This window comes from Uranotaenia lowii, chromosome 1, assembly GCF_029784155.1.
Source record: "Uranotaenia lowii strain MFRU-FL chromosome 1, ASM2978415v1, whole genome shotgun sequence".
Classification (NCBI taxonomy): Eukaryota; Metazoa; Arthropoda; class Insecta; order Diptera; family Culicidae; genus Uranotaenia; species Uranotaenia lowii.
The window spans coordinates 117,870,168-117,889,852 of NC_073691.1; the positions used below are offsets into that span (position 1 = coordinate 117,870,168).

Sequence of the window (19,685 nt, forward strand, 5' to 3'; positions counted from 1 at the left end):
ATTTTAATCGCAGAAATATTTCCCAGTGAGAAATATCCCAGTAATTACACCATGAGAAATATCCGTGTGCGTAAAGAGGGAGATATGTGAAAATACCTACACGCTAACTTTTAGCTACCCCTTAAAGGCGTAAAATTGACCCGTTATTGAGAAGCTCCATTATCTGTCAAATAAAGGGTCATTATAACGGATCAATATTACCCTTTATTCCGAACAAGTAGCGAACGCTTCAAAAAGGGTAACTTTGGAACTTGTCATTTGATACGTTACTTTTTACATCGAACTGTTTTTGCAGAAAGATTGTGGAAAGATTTACAAATTCATATTTCTTGAATATTTTGCTTATTTCATTTTCATTCCAAGCATAACATGAGCACGCCGCAATGGAGGACCGGTCAAGTTCAAATAACAACAAAGAGGATTCAACCAGAATTGACGTGGTTAAGAAAGTTTTTGGTAAGTTTGTTGATTTTTGTTATTTATTTCAAATTTTGTCTTTAATCATCTCTCATCTTATTTTAGGGACATTACACACGATGGAGGAACAGCAGTATGAAAAACATCAACATACACACAACCCAACAGAAAAAAAAAACAATCCGGTGCCAACAAATTATTAATTTAAAAAAATTGACTGTCATCAAGATTAATTAAAATTATAGTCTTCAATCATCGGTATTTGAATAAACAAAATAAAACATTATTCATTTGGTTTGATTTTTTTCCCTGCGAACGAAATTGATTTTAGCTAATACACAAACCTCCACCAAACGCAAGCGTTTCAAATAAGGGGTAATTTTCATCCGCTACAAGCGTTATCATGCTGAGTACCCCTTAAAGGGTAAAGTGACTTTATCCGTAAAAAGGAGTTCTCCCAGTCTTATCGAATAACGGGTCAAAAGTATTCGTTAAGGGGTAGCCAAAAGTTAGCGTGTAAAAAATAACTGTTTGATATTTTATTTATTTCTGAGTGTACGCGAACTCGAGTGGCGGAACAAATTGACATCTGCTTCGCCGCGTTGAGTATGTCAGGTTTAAGCGATTCACATACATTTTCATCAAATGTGGTTCACCGCATTGAATCGCATTCGCCGGTTCGCATCGCATCGCACTCACTATATCATCGGCCTATGTCTTCGGCCTTATTGTGCTACCCTGGGGGAGGAAGACTGAAATTCGCTGTATCGATTTCTGTATCGTTTTTTTACTATTCGGCAAAAAACCAGCAATTGTTGAAGAGATTTGTAATCGTTCAAATTTTTACTTGAGATTATCAGTTCTGTGTAGCGAGTCATGTAACTCAGTTGTTTAGGTGTTACATTTAAGTCTTCTGAGTTAATTGCTGCAGATTCAAAGGTAAATATCGAAATCGAATACACTAGCTAGATTATCCAATACCAGTCTGTCAACTAGTCGTAAATATAAACTTTGAAGTATATAAACATGTTTTTCTGTCCATGGGAATTACCCAAAATCTAATCTGTTATTAAAGCTACTTTTAAGAACAACCATTGATCAAACAATTTTTATTTATCAGCTTCAAAAACTTCAACGAAATTTGAGTGACTTAATACGCCTGAACATGCAAAAATTTGCCAAAGTGAAACGAAACCTAATTAAATAAATGTTTTATGCAAAACAAGTGCTTTTCAGCATCATAAAAGTTATATTGAAAATCTTTCAATAAGAAAGTAAAATTTTGAACCTTCGCACTGGTCGGCAGATTGATGAGAGAAATTTGACGTTTGAAAGATTTTTTTTTCTTTTTTTATTCTGTCTTCCTCCCCGAGGTGCTACCAAATCATATATACATCATTGTGTGAGCCTACTCATCAGCCGATTTAATAGGGTGATTCGTAGCCAGACTAAATCGGCACCCTACTAATAGCGTGTTTTTTTTATTCCGGATTTGACTCTGGATCCGTCCGAATAAAAAAACGACTTTCGGGTTTCGAGTTATTCCATACGTAGGTGTGCGTGAGAACGAGCACAATGTTTACATTCAACTGTCATTTTGTTTTTCCTTCTGGATTTCTTCAATCGGTTCTTCATCTCCGGATTGTTTTTTTTTTTCGTGTCCGAATTGCACTGGACAGCAGATAGTACGATTTTGCTTGGCTGAAAGGTTCTTCTTCTTCTTCTTTCTACTGTTTTGGATTCGCTTTCTGGGCTCATCCAGGTTCAAAATAGCGACAATAATCATTTTCCCGTTCATTATTTCGACTGTTTTGCTTTCTGCCACAAACAGCTGTTTATTGTTTTGACAACAACATTGACCCAAGTAACAATTTAAGTTTTATTCCAACCTTAACAGTTCGCTTAAGACTATTTCCTAAAGCTACTTTATAAGCCAAAGCGCATTATACGCTTTAGCACAACTACTTCACGCAGAAAAATATATTGTGGAAGCAATAAAGTTTGGACCAAAAATAATAAAATTTTTGGTTGGGAAAAAGCACAAATATATTTTTCGTAACATGGATAAAAAACATCGATTTGCTTTAAATTTATCGTTCGAATAAAAATAGAATAGTCCCTTTTTGAAAGTAATGCTATGAACTTAATGGAAACAATAAAATTTTGGGTAAAACACACTAAATAAATTTGGTCCAAAATGAAAAAATATAACAGGATTAAAAACAGAAAAAGATTGTGATTTGAAATTATTTATTTTCCATTTTATTCAAAGTAAAAATATTTTCGGATGTATGGAAATGATCAAAGAAGACGCTTTTTTTTCTAAATTTATTCGCTTTTATTAACTATCATTTTGCATCTTTAGCTTTTATCAATCTTCGCCATAGCAGAGGTAACGGCCCTCCCATTCCGCCGAGATGCTGAGTGATTAAGGCATCGGTACGATTCGCTATTCCAACAACTTCCGGAACAAACCTTCATAATAAATAAAGATCTTTACTGTGGCTCGTCTGCATAGAGCTTCTCGTGGGTAAATTGCACTTCCGTCTGGCATCTGAAAAAAATAATAAAAATTTAAATCTTACTCAAACTTTTGTGTTTCGAGAAGTTCCGTACCCACCAATACTATAACTTTGGACGGTTCCATTGCTGTTGTTTATTGCAACACTATGGTTCCGGAAACCATATGACAATAAATAACGGCCCGACTATGGTCACCTCGACGACTCCCCAAGCAACCAGAATTCCCATAAAAAGGTTCCATAGAAGCTTAATCAGCTCTCGTTTGTGTCTGAAGAGAATGCTAATCAGCCCAAAATTTAAGTTCTTAAAGCTACTTTCAAGTTCGTTTAGGTGGCTGTAGAGAACGCTATTCAGCTCCTAAGAGAATGCCAAGAAACTTCTACGCACCGAAAAAAAAAATCCGATTGACAGATTGCTCTGACAACCACGTGTCAGATTGCTAGGTTGCCGGTCTATCATGGTCTATCTCATTGATTTTAATTATATTGTTTTGATTACAAAAGCTGCTTACACGCCTAGAGAATTGAACCGCTGCTCTCTAGGTTGCAATGAAACTCACCAGCCTCTCGACCAATCCAGCAATAGTTAATTGCCACTGTAATTATAAGTATTTAAACTTAATGTCATTTGAGATGATTGAGTGGGTTGGTCAAAAGAAGGTACCTTATTTCGTTCAAAGGACTTTCAGTACACAATATTAATCATAACAAAAATACGCATCATCAAAAATTTATTCGAATATCTTAACATTTATAAGAAAAATTCGAAAAAAATCTTGAATTCCATTTGTAAATATCAGTACAGATATAAACAAAACAAATACCATGACAAGAAATTGACAGACATTTTTGACATGTCGCTTAGAATTCCCATATAGGTTCTTTAAACACCTTAAAGTATCTTAATGGTGCGCTTTAGAATGTTACGCGAACGTTATCGACCTTCTTGAAAAACATTTTTGACATGTCGCTTAGATTTCCCATATAGGTTCTTTAAAACACCTTCAAGTATCTTAATGGTGCGTTTTGGAATGTTACGCGAACGTTATGGACCTTCTTGAAAGAAGTTCCATTAAAAGCGCTTAGAAGTTCCGTTATCGATATTTTAACCTTTCAAAGGGCGATGGAAGTTCCTGAGTAACTTTTACGCGACAAGAGTCACCTGAAGTTCCCGTAAAACATTTTTTCAGCCAAATGTGAACTTCGGAGTTCCATCTTTAAGTAAAAACGCGACTTTTGGTTGCTTGGGTCTTTCTTCAAATAATCACAAATTTCTCAAAAATTTCTTTTTCTTTTTTTTTCTTTTTTTCATAGTTTAACATTTTGCACGTTTATTGGAAAAAACTTAATTTTTATCTAAAATTAAACACATTTTGATTCCAAGTAATTAGAAATGAGAGTGTATGAATAACAAAATTTTTTAGCTATTCACAATCGCTTTTTTTATGTAACTTACTGCAAAAATTGCATTTAAAATATAAAATAAAATAAAAAAAACGTTTTGTTGAAACGACTCCCCGTTCTTTTTCTGCGTGTTTAAAGCTAACATATGGCCAAAAGGGCCCATTTTGTTAACGTTTTTAAAGCTAATTCTATACGCTATAATAAAACTTCCAACAGAATAGTTTTATTCGACCTTATAGACATAGCTTTAAGAAACCTTTCAGAGCCCTCTTCAGACTATCCACAGCTCTTTTAAAACTACGTCGTGGAATCTGATAGGAATTTTACTGTGGGAGCTGTGAAATCTGATAGGAATTTTACTGTGGCAGCTGTGGAATCTAATATAAATTTTACTGTGGGAGCTTTCTGTTCCGTGTTTTTTCTCGTTTTATCACTTACTCTCCCAAGCATTTGATGATAGATAAAGATTCCATTTAAAATATTTTAAAAATATTCTCATTCTCATTTTCAATATATCTAAGCAAGAAACTTCCTGCAACCTCAGATTTCTGGTAAAGTATATACGAAATAGCATCAAAATTTAAGCGCGCCTCAAATAAAATCAAGGTTGACCATATTTTAAGCATTTTTTAAACAAAAAAATTATAATTAAAGGAAAAAAATAAATTGGCTCAAAAGATGCAACTTTTGTTTTGCGTTGAAATTCATCACCTAGACAACAAATAGTACCGCCAACATTGTCAAATTTGATGAAAATGTCTAGTTTTTAGTATTAAAGTATTATTTCCAGCAACATGGCGTCAGTAATTTCGATTCAATTTCACAATTAACATGACGTTCATTAAATTAATATTGAAAATCTTAAGGCAGTTGTAAAACAGTGTTAAAATGGTTTTATGCCGGTTAGAAAAATGTGGTAATAAAACAATTTCAATAAACAGTTTTTAAATGGTTTTAAGAGACCTTGAATCACATCTTCGTTTGACGTTTCTCATAATGGAATACACGCTCATGATGGATTTATCCATTTTTGAGAGAGAGAAGTTTTTCGGAATAACTGAGAACATTTCGATTTGTTGCTTGGCAAAAGGCATTCATGTAACTTTTTGTTTTGTTTCCTTTTAACTATGAATGGTCAATTATCTTTAAATAAAAAGTAGATATTGCTATCAAATAATCTCAAACTGTTTTGGAATAGAACATTTTCTGTCATCAAAAACCTGGCCTCAAAGCTAAATAATAACCCGCATAAATGAGGATTATAATCAAATGATTTTTGAAGCGTAATTAAACGTTTAGCAAACGATTATTGAAATTGTAAAAACATTGCCTGATTCGTGAATTCCGAAATGATTGAATTTTGAATGTGTAGTTAGGTTATGTAAAACAGTTAAAAACAGTTAAAACAGTTGTATGGGAAAACAATTGGAAGCGGTAAAACGATCCTTAAAACGTCCTTCGGATGTTTTGCTTACTATTACCAGAACTGCATTACGCTTTAAATAAATCGTTATTTTCAATGATCGGCCAATGCTAGTGGTCTTCATTCTGAATATATCATCTGAATCTTGTTGAGGCTGATTTAGAATGAGCATTTTCGCTTGTGATGAAACTCAATTTCTCCGTCTTTGCTGAGTTGAAGCCGGTTTCTGCAGTCTTCTAGAAATATTCAAGGACGGTTGATCTGAAAATAATTTGGTTAGTTCTGGATTGGATGACGTAAATAAAGATCAACTTTGCATTGAGAGGCAGAGATGGATAAATAAAACAAGTAGTTTAATAGGCATACTTGTAAATGAATTTTCTAATACAGTTATTCTTATCGAATCACAAAAACCATTTATTCACAGTAGGCTTTTATTCGAATTGAGCGAATAATGATGTGGACTGATTTGCGGTTGTTTTGAAATATGAATGCGGATACAACAAATATGTTTTTATTTTTCACATGAATTAGATTGTGTTAATTTATATCATTTTGATAGCACGCTTTTCTCAATTTTGAGTGATAATCCTTTCAAAACAGGTTATGCTATCTCAAAAAGAGGTAAAAAAGTTTAAGCGTGTATACGTTCTTCTCGATTGTTGAAGGTCCCTTGAGAAATGAAATTCTCTAGCTCAAACAGTTTTAGGTGCAACTTTATTCAATGGTTGCTAAAATTTTGAATAAAACCCATTTTTCTCCCTCCCATGATAATACAAGCAAAGCGACTTACATATATTGTTGTTCCTCGTCACTCGGCCGTGCTTGGACTTCTTTGCGATGCTCACTTCCGCTTTGGCCCATGCTCGTGCTGTCTTGGCGGGATCACTCACAGCCGAAAACCAACTGCTGAAGATCGAATGGGTTCGCTAGGAGCTGTCCTGATCCCCCTGCCTTTCCTGCCCGATGCAGTGTCAATCCCTCGGAGCATGGATCGGGGAATTCCGCTGACCCCCACCACGCTGCTGAGCTGATTCGCCAGCCAACTGTCTGTCGATGCAATCCCGCTGCTTCTACTCGGCACACCGCACCCACACGGAGCTCGTCCTGGCTGACACTTGATCCGCGCCTTTAGATTTCGGGAACGCTTGCTCGCTCCTGTCATCCGTCAACCAATTACCGGCCACGTCGGCAACGAAATTCCTCCTCTTCTGAGAGGTTTCCCCTTAGACCGCGTGGGCGTTGGATGTAGCTTAGGCTGAGTCTTCCGGTCCCGACCGAAACAAGCTTTTGTTCGTTGATGGTTGCTTCTCCGCCTGGATTCACCTGAAGGCTCACAGAAGGAACCCCGCCTCGATGAGAATCCCGCGTCCTGAGACAGGATCTCTCCTGAATCACCTGCTCGCTGCTGTGCTGTGCGCCGGAAACGATGGATGACGGAACAAAAAAGGGGTCCTATTGGGACACAAAACCTTGTCAGGCATGAATTCATTTGCATTTTATGCTGTGGCTACTTACAGTGCTTCTGACCCCTTTCCTGGATCTTGTTCGTTTTCTCGCCCACCGCTTGTCGAAATAAGCTGATTGGCGAACGCTTTGATGTGGATCGGAACTAACCACTCTTTGTCCGACGTGCACGAAATCGAATTCCTGCCTTTCGTCCGCGGATTAGCGGATCCCGATTGGCGGGTTTTGAGACGACCAATTGGCGGCGACTAAAATAAACCTTCCGTGAGGGATCGGTTGAGTTAAAGGTTGTTTGTTGTCATATTACCTGCCAACTCCTCGCTTAGCGTGTCCGCCTTCGTTTGCTTCCCGATTCTGGGTTCGAAACGGTTTTCCTGGCTGCGGCTTTCTGCGGAGCGACACTGAAAGAACCACTTTAATTAGCGCTGGGTACGTCGGGTCAAATGGAGGTTGTGAAATGCCGCTTACCTTCAGATTCGTCCGAGAATTGCTGATTCTCCGGGGAGCGGCTTCGTCACACCAATGGCGCACTTTAATTTTCTTGCACTGTCTGTGCTGCTTTCCGGAAACGCAATGAAGCGGTGCAATGCTGCCAACCTTGAATGGAGTTTTTTCTGAGCCTTTTCTTACGAATCCTTGGCTGTGTGAGAGTTTACAGATGTCGAATTCGAATTTGTTCCATGCCTGACAGGTTCCTTGATGAACACTTTTTCCGCAGTACGAATTTTTGCACAGTGTTTTATCTCGGTGTTTACCAGTTTGTTGATGGCAGATATCCCTGCTTTGTTTGTTTTGTATATGCACGCTTAGTTGTCAGGTATGAGAGAATGGGTTAATAGTAACTGTTTGTGAGTGCGCTCTTATCGTATCAAGTAAATAAGGAAAACATTCATATGTAACATAGAAGCGAGTCTCCCATTCAGCCAGTGCAGTATGCAGCTTAAGTTTGCACAATGGCGATCTTGCCAGCAGTTGTCAAACGACGTAATGAGGGCTCACGCGAGAAATGTGGTTCACCGCATTGAATCGCATTCGCCGCATCGCATTTACTATGGCCGATGACATAGTAAATGCGATGCGGCGAATGCGATTCAATGCGGTGAACCACATTTGATGAAAATGTATGTGAATCGCTTAAACCTGACATCCTCAACGCGGCGAAGCAGATGTTAATTTGTTCCGCCGCACGAGTTCGCATAGGCTGCGTCCGTAAATTTTCCGCCGATTCGCATCGCATCGCACTCACTATCAAGGTGTGTGTATATATAGGAGGTGTAACGATATGAGAATCTCCCGATTCAGCCATTTTGATTTGGCTACTATGGAGTACGTGGAGTTTGATTACCAACAAAGCCCTCAGCTCAAACAAATTTTCCGATGTTTACAAACAAACTCACTGAACCTCACCGCGCTCTCCTCGCCTTCTTACTGACAAAGTCAGAGAAGCTTGTGATCTAATAACCTTGCTCACTATATGTCATCCGCCTTTGTTCCGGCGCTTCGTTCTGTATACAGATGGAAGTGAATGAAAAGATTAACTCAATTATTCGCATAATTGCGCATCAATAGCTGTCGTAAATATTTATAGCAAAATTTAGAAAAAATAACTTATTTAGTTTAAGAGTGGTCCAAATTAGGTAGGGTGGTCCAAAATAGAAACCTGGTGGTCTAAAATACCGACCAGATTAATGATCGAAGAAACGAGTTGTTAGGCTTAAATCTTGTTAAATTGCAACAAATGACGATATGTTTCGATAGAAAAGCTTTGATCTTCGTAATGAACGGATGAAACAGACAAAAATTGTAACATGTACTTTTTTATTTCAGATAATAGCATAGCCTCTTTCCCAAGCGGCTTAAAATAGATCCGTTACCCTAAAATCGAAACAAAAAAAGCTGAAATTTTATCAGCCTGGGCAGTCTAGTTTGCAATAAAACCTTAAATGTTAATCATAAAAAATTAAATGTTTCAAGCAGATTCAATTTTTCCTTCTGTTTCTAGGAATTTAAGTCGTTTTGATTTTGGCACAGAGAAGCTTGTTGCCGCAACAAAAATGAAGAAAACATCATTCGAAGCCATAATTTGGCATATTTTTGAAAAATAATGGCATGGGCCATCTTACCCCGCTGGTGCGTCTTGTACAGTTTTCCCCTAATTTTTCGAGTCAAATATTGGTTCACCTTTTAAACTAGAACAAGGACGATTTTTTATAATAATGCATTGTTATCGTAATTTGGAAGTCAGCAAATAAAAAGATTAGCATTTTGTTTTGATATTCGGGTTTTCCCAAATGTTATAAGCATTCAAAATTAGAGCGTAAAACACGTGGTCTTTTGGGCATTCTTTCCCAATTGTGATGTGATTGGTTTTATTTAAAATTTGTGGGAAGTAAGTAAAATACTACCAAATATTAATAGTCTTATATTTATAGAAAGTGAATGCCAGTGGAAAAACGATAAGCTGTAGTTTCATCAGATTGCGCAGGTTGGTTTACCATAAAACCTTATATATGTTAACCATGAAAAATAAAAAAAACGCTGATTCCATGAATCCTTCTGTTTCTAAGAACTTGAGTCGTTTTTGCGAACTTTTCATCTAATAAATTATGAAAAACTGTGTTGCTTAATAATAAAAATGAAGAAAAAATGAAGAAAAACATCATCGAGGCCAAAGGATAGTGTATTAAAAAAAAAAAAGAATGACATGCGCCATCTTACCCTGCTGATATGGGGATGAATAAACCATTTGGTTTAAAATCCTAACAAAAAAAATTACCCTACTGGTGCGTCTTGTACAGTTTTCCCCTGTAGTCTATGCCCCGCTTTAAGCGTCTAATGGTGGCAGTGGGCTCTCCCCTACAAGGGAAAAAGCTACAGTTGACTAATCATAATACTATTTCAATGTTGGCTTTCTCATTACGTTTAAATAGTGGAACACAGGTTGATTTGAGATTTAACCATAAGATTTTAATAACACGCTTAAGTGCTTAAATGTACATCACTAGGTCAATAAATTAAGGCCTTATCGGTATAGGATTTGTATCCTTCCAACAATCTTGAGGAACCATATCTTACCGGAAGATATTCCAACACATTCTACGAGGTAACTCCGGACCTTTTCATCTGCTTGAACCTATTTTTATACTTCGCTTTCAAGTTTTGCTGAAAGTTCGTATAGTCCTGTGAAACTTCTATCTTTTTACTGTAATGAAAGATAACTTTCTCGAGGGCTTCCCGGGTGTCGTCATTTTCCTTCAGCTCGTCCTCTAGATGTTCCTCTAGATCTTCCCCAAATTCCTCCCATTCATCGGAACTTTTGTCGACTTGTGTCACATCTTCCTGGTAGTGCTTCGCCTGCCGAATAATACCGATATGTTTGTGGGTACGAGAATCCGGCGGGATAAACTTTTCAAACATGGCGACAGCTGGTTCGTCATTTAGGAATCCGTGAATTTTTTTATACAGAAGCTCCTGAATCCGATCTTTGGTGAGTTCATCGCAGCCACAGAAGCATTTTATGCATTCAACAACCTGAGAAAGAATAAAGTTTTTGATCAGTTAGTTGTTCAATTTTTAGTTTTATTTTAAAGTTATTTAAATTTTAAAGAAATTATTTTTCGATCGTTTTGGCTAGTAAATTGATTTCGTTCCCCTGGATACATATATAATTTGACCGATAACTCGAAAACTAATCAAGATATTGGAACCAAATTTGGCATGGAAAGGTATTTTAATACGAAAAATATTTCAATGTTTATTTGAGACCCTCCCTCTTTCCAGTAAAAAAGGGGAGGGCCCCTCTTTCATATTTTTATACATAACTCAAAAACTAATAAAGCAAATGGGACCAAATTTGGCATGGGAGGGTATTTGGATACGAAAAATATGTCTATGATTATCTGGGACCCCTCCCTCTTTCCAGTAGGGAGATTCAAAGGGGGAGGGGGCCTATTTTATAATTTTTACATAACTCAATATCTAATTAAGCAATGGAACCAAATTTGGCATGGACGGGTATTTGGGAACGTGTCATATTCTTATGATAATTTAAGACCCCTTCCTTTTTCCAGCGGGAGAAAGGAAAGAGGGAGGGAAGTTTCATACAGTTATTACTGCATTTCTCAAGAACTACAGCAGCCAATGGAGCCAAATTTGGCATGGAACAAATTTTCAGTATAACTAGAGAGTTGATCGATCAAATTGAACCATATTTGGCATGTGAGGATATTTGGATACGAGAAATGTTTCTTTTATTAATTGAGGCCCCATCTTTTTTAGCAGAAAGATATAAAGGAGGAAAGGAGGGCTTCCATACAATTTATTTGCATAACTCGAGAATTAATCGAGCAAATGAAAAAAAAATTGGCATCAAAAAGCATTTGAGTACGAAAAATACTTTTTCTATGTGAAACAATTCCTTTCTTGCAATAGGATGATAGAATTTGGAATATAGGAGGAGAAGATGAGGCTTACATTTAACTTTTTTTTTACAAAATCCGAGAAATGGACAAAACTTAACATGAAAATCATTTTGGTATGATTCTATGATTATTTGACACACTTTCAGTGAGTAGGTACAAAGGAGGAGGGAGGTGAGCCCAATACAATTTTATTAGCATAAATTCTCAACGAATAAGTTCTAACAAAGCCAACAAATGGACACAAATATGACATGGAAAAGTACTTGGTTACGAGATATGTTCTTACGATTGTTATAGACCCTTACGCTTTATAGTGTAGAGAGGGGAAGAAAGGAGAAGGCCCCATATACATTTCGTTGTAATGCTTAAAAACTTATCAACCAATCAATGGAACTTTATTTGATATAAGAGGATTTTCGGGAACGAAAAAAATGGGTATGATTATTAAAGATCACGACCTCCATTCAGCAGGAGGTGAAGGAAAGAACAGGGGAGGGGGTTCTCTTATCAGTTTTTTAGCATAAATTCAGAACATATCAAGCAAAAACATCCATATTCTATAAGTTAGATTGTTTGCGTACGATTAATTTGGGCCCTCCCAGCTCAGGGTGAAGCTTAAAGAAACAGATTAAAATTATCAGATCTTGACAACAAATTTATAGATCAAGATTCAAAACATTAGTTTCAGTCATCTTTGTACTGCAATTCAAAACTCCAGCTGCAGCTCTCATTTTATAGCGGTAATAATAAAAATTTGAATAATTTTTGAAAATATGTACTACATATTTGTTTATGAAAGGTGTAGCAAAGCACACCGGGTCAGCTAGTCATATAGAAAATTTGGAGGGCCACATGGGAGTTTAAGCAACTCTCCTGGAATCACCGGAAAAAAATTCTCACTTTTTAAAAGAGGTTATTTTTTTCCCTGTATCTCATTCTTTATTGAACCGATTTTGAAAATTCAAATTTTAGTTTTATTTTGATAACATGTTCATCGTTTTCTCTGAATAAAGTCATCGTTGTTCTCTCATCGGACGCGGTTTGTTTTTATTTTGTCTCCCGTGTTAGCCTTGGTTCTAAGGTGAAAATTATGATAGTCACCCCGAATAGTCAAGACCATGATATTAATATAACTGAACAATGAGTTTCAATTTAACAATCAAGTTCATCCTTATATCTAAATCTTTATCAACAGCTTTAAATTATGAAAATCATTATAAATTTCAAGGTTTCTGTGAAATTTATTGTAAGTTCATAGTATTTCATTGTAAAGTTTGTAAGCTTTGGCTGATTTTACACATTTCCAATTTTTCGTGTAAGAAAAATTTTACGTCGCAAAACGTTTGTAATTTTTCTCGGACGCAAAAATTTCGGTCGACGGTCGAGTTTATTAAGTAGTTCCATAGTTTTTTGGTTCCAAATGGTAAGTGGTATCTTAATGTAGTGATACCTTCCTTTATATATTCCTACTGGAAAGAGAGAGGGTTCTCAAATAATCATAGAAATATTTTTCGTATCCAAATACCTTCCCATGCCAAATTTGGTTCCAATATCTTGATTAGTTTTCGAGTTATATGAAAAATTGTAAGATAGCCCCCCTCTTCCCTTCCCATCACCCCACTGAAAGGAGCGAGGGTTACCTCGCCGTTTTTTTACGTCCTTCGGCCGTGCCGCCAAAGGACGTAAAAAAACTGTTTGGCTAGTTGATTTTTGCGACGTTTTGCATTTTCGCCGAAATCGCGTCACCAAGTGTTACAAAGTTAAGAAATTTAAACGAAAATGGTTTGTAAAAGTGGTTTATTCTATCTAAGTTAAATCACTTTCATTGTTGCTGTTGCTAGGTAAGTTCAAGAAGCGTTATTTATATGGACGGATATATTTTCAGCTTCATAATTTTTCATAACAGTAGCAGCGGATAGGTTACCGTAGTTATCGGAGCCACATGTAGAAACCAGTTGTCCAATCGGATAGTAATATTCCTGGTGCAAGCAGCCCCCACAGCTCCGATTCCAGGCTGCTGCAGCGATGAAAAGGAGATTTTCCATTGGCAGAGCAATGTAAGGTGAGCAGATGGCGAGATCCGTCCCACGATTGTTGTAAAATTCGTAGAAACCGGAGATATCACGCATATCACAACGGGGATCCAGATAACCCTTAAAGGTGTTCAATAGTAAGTCCTCTTTCTGTTGTTTTATTTGAAAATGCTTTGAATACTGCTACATAATAAACCTCCAAATTACATGCAAGTAATTGTGCAGTTATGCATAAGCACATTAATCATGGTAGAACCACGTAGAACTTTGGCACCTTAAATAAGTTAGCTTGAAATAATAAGTTTAGGACAAGTGAAATCAGGTTTTGAGATAACATCTATTAATTTGCAAAACGATGTTTCAAACAATTGTGCAATGCAAAAGGTTGTATAAGCATGTTTGCTTGAACAACTGAATGTATGCCTCTATTCAATACAAGAGCATATTCATCATCTTTTTTAGTATCGAAAACGAAATTTCCAGATAATTTTGAACGATACTTTAAATATTGGAATTCAAAATATGTAACAAAACATCAACAGCGATTTTCTCGAAACAAGTCATGTGGCTCATACGACCTAATCAAAACAAACTCTAGAATTACTCGAAAATCCAAATGTTTTGTACCGACCTTGTAGCACTGATTAACTGATATAACACCACTGACCATACTGACTGGACACTCGATTTTGTTTTCTGGATAATTTTTCCAACAGTACGCAATGTCGAGTCCAGAGTGCGCATCGATCGATTTGAAGAAATGCTATCCCAGTTAGGAAATGCCACCCAACATTAAAAATAAAACACGCAATTTCTACTATAAAATCGGGCTGAACAGGACCATTTTTCCTACAGGGCATTTTTTGTCAAATTTTTCAGGTTCGCCACCTGCCGTCGGTATTGCGAACCTGCAAAATCTGACAACAAAAAATTGGACACAAAATGGTTCAATTTTTATTCTAAGTGTCATGCTAGTGTGGTCAGTGATAACACTGCACCACATTTCCATCAACCAAAGGTTCGTGTCTTAACTGCTCAGTATGTAATTAATACACTGGAAATGATGGCGCTAGCATTCAAAAATTACTCCACGTGTTCAAATGACACGTAGAAAAATATATAGAAATTTTATTATCTAGGTGAATTGAGTTAACTTCAGGTGATTGAAAAGAAAGAGCTCGAAGTTTGATGTTGTCCAATAAAAAAAAATTCCGGCTGAAATTTAAAAAAAAATAAATTCCGGCCGGATAAATAGTCACTGAAAGATTAAGGAAAAGCATGCGATATCGTAATTTTTTGCGCAACTATAATTTTGTTTTGTATCCATTAATAAAAGCAATTATATATACCAAAACATGGCGTAAGCTTTTACTTTGGGAAATATGAATATGACGCAATATTTATGAAAAGACATTAATATGAACAGAACATTTGTAGGTTTAGAAAATTTGTTGGTGTAGAAAATTTGTTGAAGATTGCTGTTTTCCAGCAATTGAGTTTGCTGGTCTGTCCAGCAATCTTCATTGCTGAAAATTTTGCTGGAAAACCATCGGGACAAAAACCAGCAAAATTTTGCTGGTTTCCAGAATTTTCTTGATTGTGACGTCACAGTCTGAACCAATACCAGAGCAGGGCTGCCTTGGCACTACGTTCTTTAAATATTCCTTGTCTATCCAGGATAAAAAATGGTAGTTACAAGGCGAGATGGAAGTGACATGAAAACTAACAAGTTCTTGCCAATTTCTACGTGACAGCACTTCAGCACTTTCGGTGAGAATGCATGTCTTTTCATTGGAGAAATAAAGGCTCAATTGAAATAGCACGGCGAATAAGGAAGTTTGAGTATTGAACAGGGTAAAAAAGTCTACCCATGGTGGATTGTCAATATACAACATACATGATCATCATTTTCACTGAATATACAATCGATTGATATGCTTTATATGAGGGTTTTCAAAAATTTTCAGCAACATTTTTCGAATTTACTAAAAAAAAAGTCTAAATTCGACCAAATTTTTAAAGCTAGAAAGCATCTTCACACTCCTTACAATCAGGAGAACTTAAATCGAATAAAATCCATGGTTCCCCAGTTATACTCTCTAAATCTGCCTTCTATAGCAAACTGAAGAAATCGCCCGCATGGCTACGTAGGGTGGTTTGTGCTGATACGAAAGAATATTTTTACATTATTCATAGCTAAGCCATTGTCTTCATCATTTTGATTTTTTTTTTGTTTCGATTATAGTCGTTTTACCATCTTTATGGCATTCGCGAATCAACGTTGCAGTTGGCGGACAAATATTGAAAAACTTATCCGGTACAACTGTGTTCGATATTTTCTCTTGGGCTCGAACTCGCAGACATCGGCTCAGGAAGCAACAGACTTGCCAACTGAGCTATATCACAAGCCCATCATTTTGATTGTGTTTCAGCTTTTCAAAGTTACAGGGCCCTAGCTCAGAATTAATTTAATCCTTAATGCATAGTGTGGTTTCAAAACGACAATAAATTCAATTTTTTTCGGAAATGCATGGATATTGTTATAGTCACAACAATCACAAATCACAACTAATATTCAAAAGATTTTAATCTTTCAGTGATACTATAAATATCAAGTTTTAATTTATATGTGAAATATTAGAGTACGCGTCTGTTCTCCATGTCAGGGGCGGCGTGCGGAGTGCAACAACGTCCTGGTGGTGTTCGGGACCCAACACAGCAACATCACGACGGTCCTCCTGCGAGATAGTGGGGTTAGCTGCGGGCCTTGCGAGCCTGTGACTACAAAAAACATAAGCAACGAACAACGAACAACAAAATTCGGATGGAAATCGGCAAAGACCCACGCGACTATGCATAAAAATAGCTTGAATCAAAATTTGACCTCTTGGTTGTGTTATTGAAATAGAAACATTCTTTTACTGAATCAGTAATTGCCATATCAATTTTCAAAAAAAAGGAAAGTTTTAAAAGGTTCAGACATTGCATTGTGTTCCAGAAAATGTTCATATTACGTTATATTTCGAGCGGTATCTTTTGTTTCAGTGATATTTTAAGAAATCGACTTTGTTGTAATTTGTTTAAATAAGTGCGATTTTCATTATTTTACTCATATTTTCTTCAAAACATTATTATTTTGACTTAAAATCAGGATTTAACCGTTGGGTGGAATTCAATGAAAATTAGGGTGGAGTTAGTTCAAAGAACATTGTTTATATACAACCCCCTAGCAACTTAACGTTTCCCATACAAAGCGCGTGTGCCAGTTTTTTCTGGTTCTCTGATTCTGTCAAATCGAAAACCAACGCTTTAACATGTCGGAAGGACGCATATGGAAATATGTTTTCTTTTAATCGATTCAACAAATGAAAAAAAAGTTTAGAATTGAAAATTAGCTCAGTTATACGTAAAGTGAATCTGTTTTCAAAAGTTCAGTCGAAGCAAACGGCACACAGACGTAAATCTGTGTGTCCCTTATTAAGGTTTAAAACTTCTGGACTGATCCAAATAATTCACTGATATACGGCTGATTTTTGGTAAAAGAACTCCTTCCACCGAAACTATTGATAACGATCGTACACAATAAATGCAAAACAAAACATTACCACAACGTTCATCGAGTGATTTTCATAAACTGCGATACATTTGAAAATTTTAGTATAACAAAATTTTCAAATTATAGCAGAACATTTCTCGGTTTATGGAAAACTGTTCCTATACAATAAATAAATAAGTAGAATATTGAATAAGAATAATAATTTCGGTTGAAACTTTTTTACATTCATTCGAATTTTATGATTCGCACCACGTTTGATGATGTGCCCTTTCTATACGCATGGCTCGAAAAGTATGTAAACAAGCGGTACACAAGCGACATCTGCGAATTTTAATCAGGTACACGAAACTCGCCAGAACTGCCAAGTTGCCAGGGGGTTGTTTATATCAAAACTAACGGAAATGAAGTCGAAAGAACAGCTTGTGCGTGATAAAATCCTGCGCATTCATCACGAGAACAAGGATCTCTCGCATCGTTCCATCGCTAAAACGTTGGGAATCGTGAATTCCACGGTGTCGCGAGTGATTGAGCGGTTCGAGGAACGAATGACCACCAATCGGAAGCCCAGAAGTGAAGGAAAAATTATTCCGTACAACACCAAAAATCACAACCACGTAGTTGGGGCCTTCAACCGAAACCCGAACGCCGCTGTTCGGGATGTGGCTAACATGCTGCACCTAAGCCGAAGTTTTGTCCAGAAGGCCAAAACCAGAAGACCTAAGGTAGTGAAGACAGTCGAGGAACTGAAGAAAGTATGGGATGGGTTTACATGCAAAAAACGGTTGATTCACAGGTTGTGCAGAATCTTATGGCCTTTTTCATCGTGGACACCCTTTATCCGATCTTTTTTTTTTATAAATTTAAAATTTACGCATTTTTGAGATATTTACGATGCAAGAGTAAAAGAAAAATATAATTTTGCAAAGTTTTCTTCAAAATCTATTATTATCAAATTGATAGTTGACAAAACCGTTGATTATTCAAAGAGTTACTATGTGTGAGTGGTGGAATGTTACTTTTCCACCACTCACACATAGTAACACTGTCAAAAATGTCCACAAAGTTCGAATCAAGCATTGGAGTGAAGCACATGATCGGAAACTACGTTTCGGGGTCATCAGGGTAATCAAGTCTCAACTAGCATTTTTAATTTTGAATAAGCGAAAAACTAAGGGTAGATCGCTGAAATGTCCAAACAAAATTTCTCTGATAAGCCGAAAGTGTTGCCTAGCAATGAGTCATTCAAACCTGACCTCAAACAATACTTTCCTGCTAGTTCCATAGCTCGTAAGCTGTATAGCTGGTACCGAGGCTATCGGACAAATGATTTCTGATGAACGACAAAACTTATAGAATACCCTATTTCAAACAAATGCCAGCGTTTGAATCCAATACCAGTCTACTCGTGGCCACGTCCCGAGCATATTAAAGTATGTATTTGCTGGTTGTTTTGTATAAAATATAATGATTTGCCAAAATTCGGATCCTGTGGAAATAAAACAATAAATTTCAAAACGAAAACTTTGGTTTTTGCTGTTTTTAAAAGACTAAAAAGAGTAATGTTGAATGTACCCTTCGCAACCTACGGTCTATACTAAACGATTATACTTTAGGTTCAATCTCATGATGGTTTTACTTCGTTATTGTCAGATTTTGCTAGCAGAAATTCCATTGAAAACACTTTAAAATGGCTCAAAAATAATCAAGTTTTGTTAATTTCGAAATAGCTATATGCACTAAATTTCCCTCAATTTCTTTTAAAACAGAAGTATTGGACCGAAAAGTAGCAGAAATTGGAGGAGGTTGTAGCCACCTAAAATACAGATTAGACGAAGTACATATAAGTTTGAAAACTGATCAATATCATAACTGAAAAAAGTGTGCGCCGGCCGATGGGAGGTACCAAGAATGAAGTAGAATTTTCTCTCACGGAAAACTATTAAAAAAATTTTTAAATTTTTTCATAAATTATCATAAGATTACCTTCATTCCTTTCAAAGAAAGTATTTCGATCAAACGATTGGTTTTTGAGATACATGCATTCGTAACTGTCCCATTTCTAAAAGAACTAAGCTTTATATAGTAAATGCTCGACATGTTACGCAAATATTTCCCCCATGGATCGTGTCGTGACATTTGATAATTGTCGAACACAATTCCAAACGTGTTGCCGTGATCCTGAATGAATATTTACCAAAATGTACGCACTTTTTTTGTCAATCAACGTCAGGCGCGATGGTCGTTTCTCATCAATCTTGCCGCGATGAAGCTTACGGGATTGGAAATTACTTGCTAAGTCGAAGCCAGCGAACTATGCCTTCCAAAAATTTGCCTAAGTCCTCGTCATTAGGAACCTCAATCATGAATTTTTGAACAGAGCTATACCGAATACCCAGGCCTCTTGCGAGCAAGGAAAAAAAGACATTAAACACATCATCGGCT

At 36.5% G+C, this 19,685-nt stretch overlaps 1 protein-coding gene and 1 long non-coding RNA gene across 2 annotated transcripts in view; both read right to left on the reverse strand.

Moving 5' to 3' along the window:
* Window positions 1-4,464: 4,464 nt before the first annotated feature.
* On the reverse strand, window positions 4,465-8,076 carry LOC129739345 (uncharacterized). The gene is made up of 4 exons (XR_008735828.1): window positions 7,702-8,076; window positions 7,541-7,634; window positions 7,285-7,481; window positions 4,465-7,221 (listed from the first exon to the last, which is right to left on the reverse strand). It is a non-coding gene; the product is annotated as an uncharacterized LOC129739345 (long non-coding RNA).
* A 2,102-nt stretch (window positions 8,077-10,178) lies between these two features.
* LOC129739344 (uncharacterized) overlaps window positions 10,179-19,685 on the reverse strand; it is a 28,776-nt gene continuing 19,269 nt past the window's right edge. Inside the window, exon 3 of the mRNA XM_055730753.1 lies at window positions 10,179-10,764. Within this exon, the coding sequence (XP_055586728.1) occupies window positions 10,330-10,764 (435 nt within the window). The 3' untranslated portion in view covers window positions 10,179-10,329. The remainder of the gene's footprint in view (window positions 10,765-19,685) is intronic.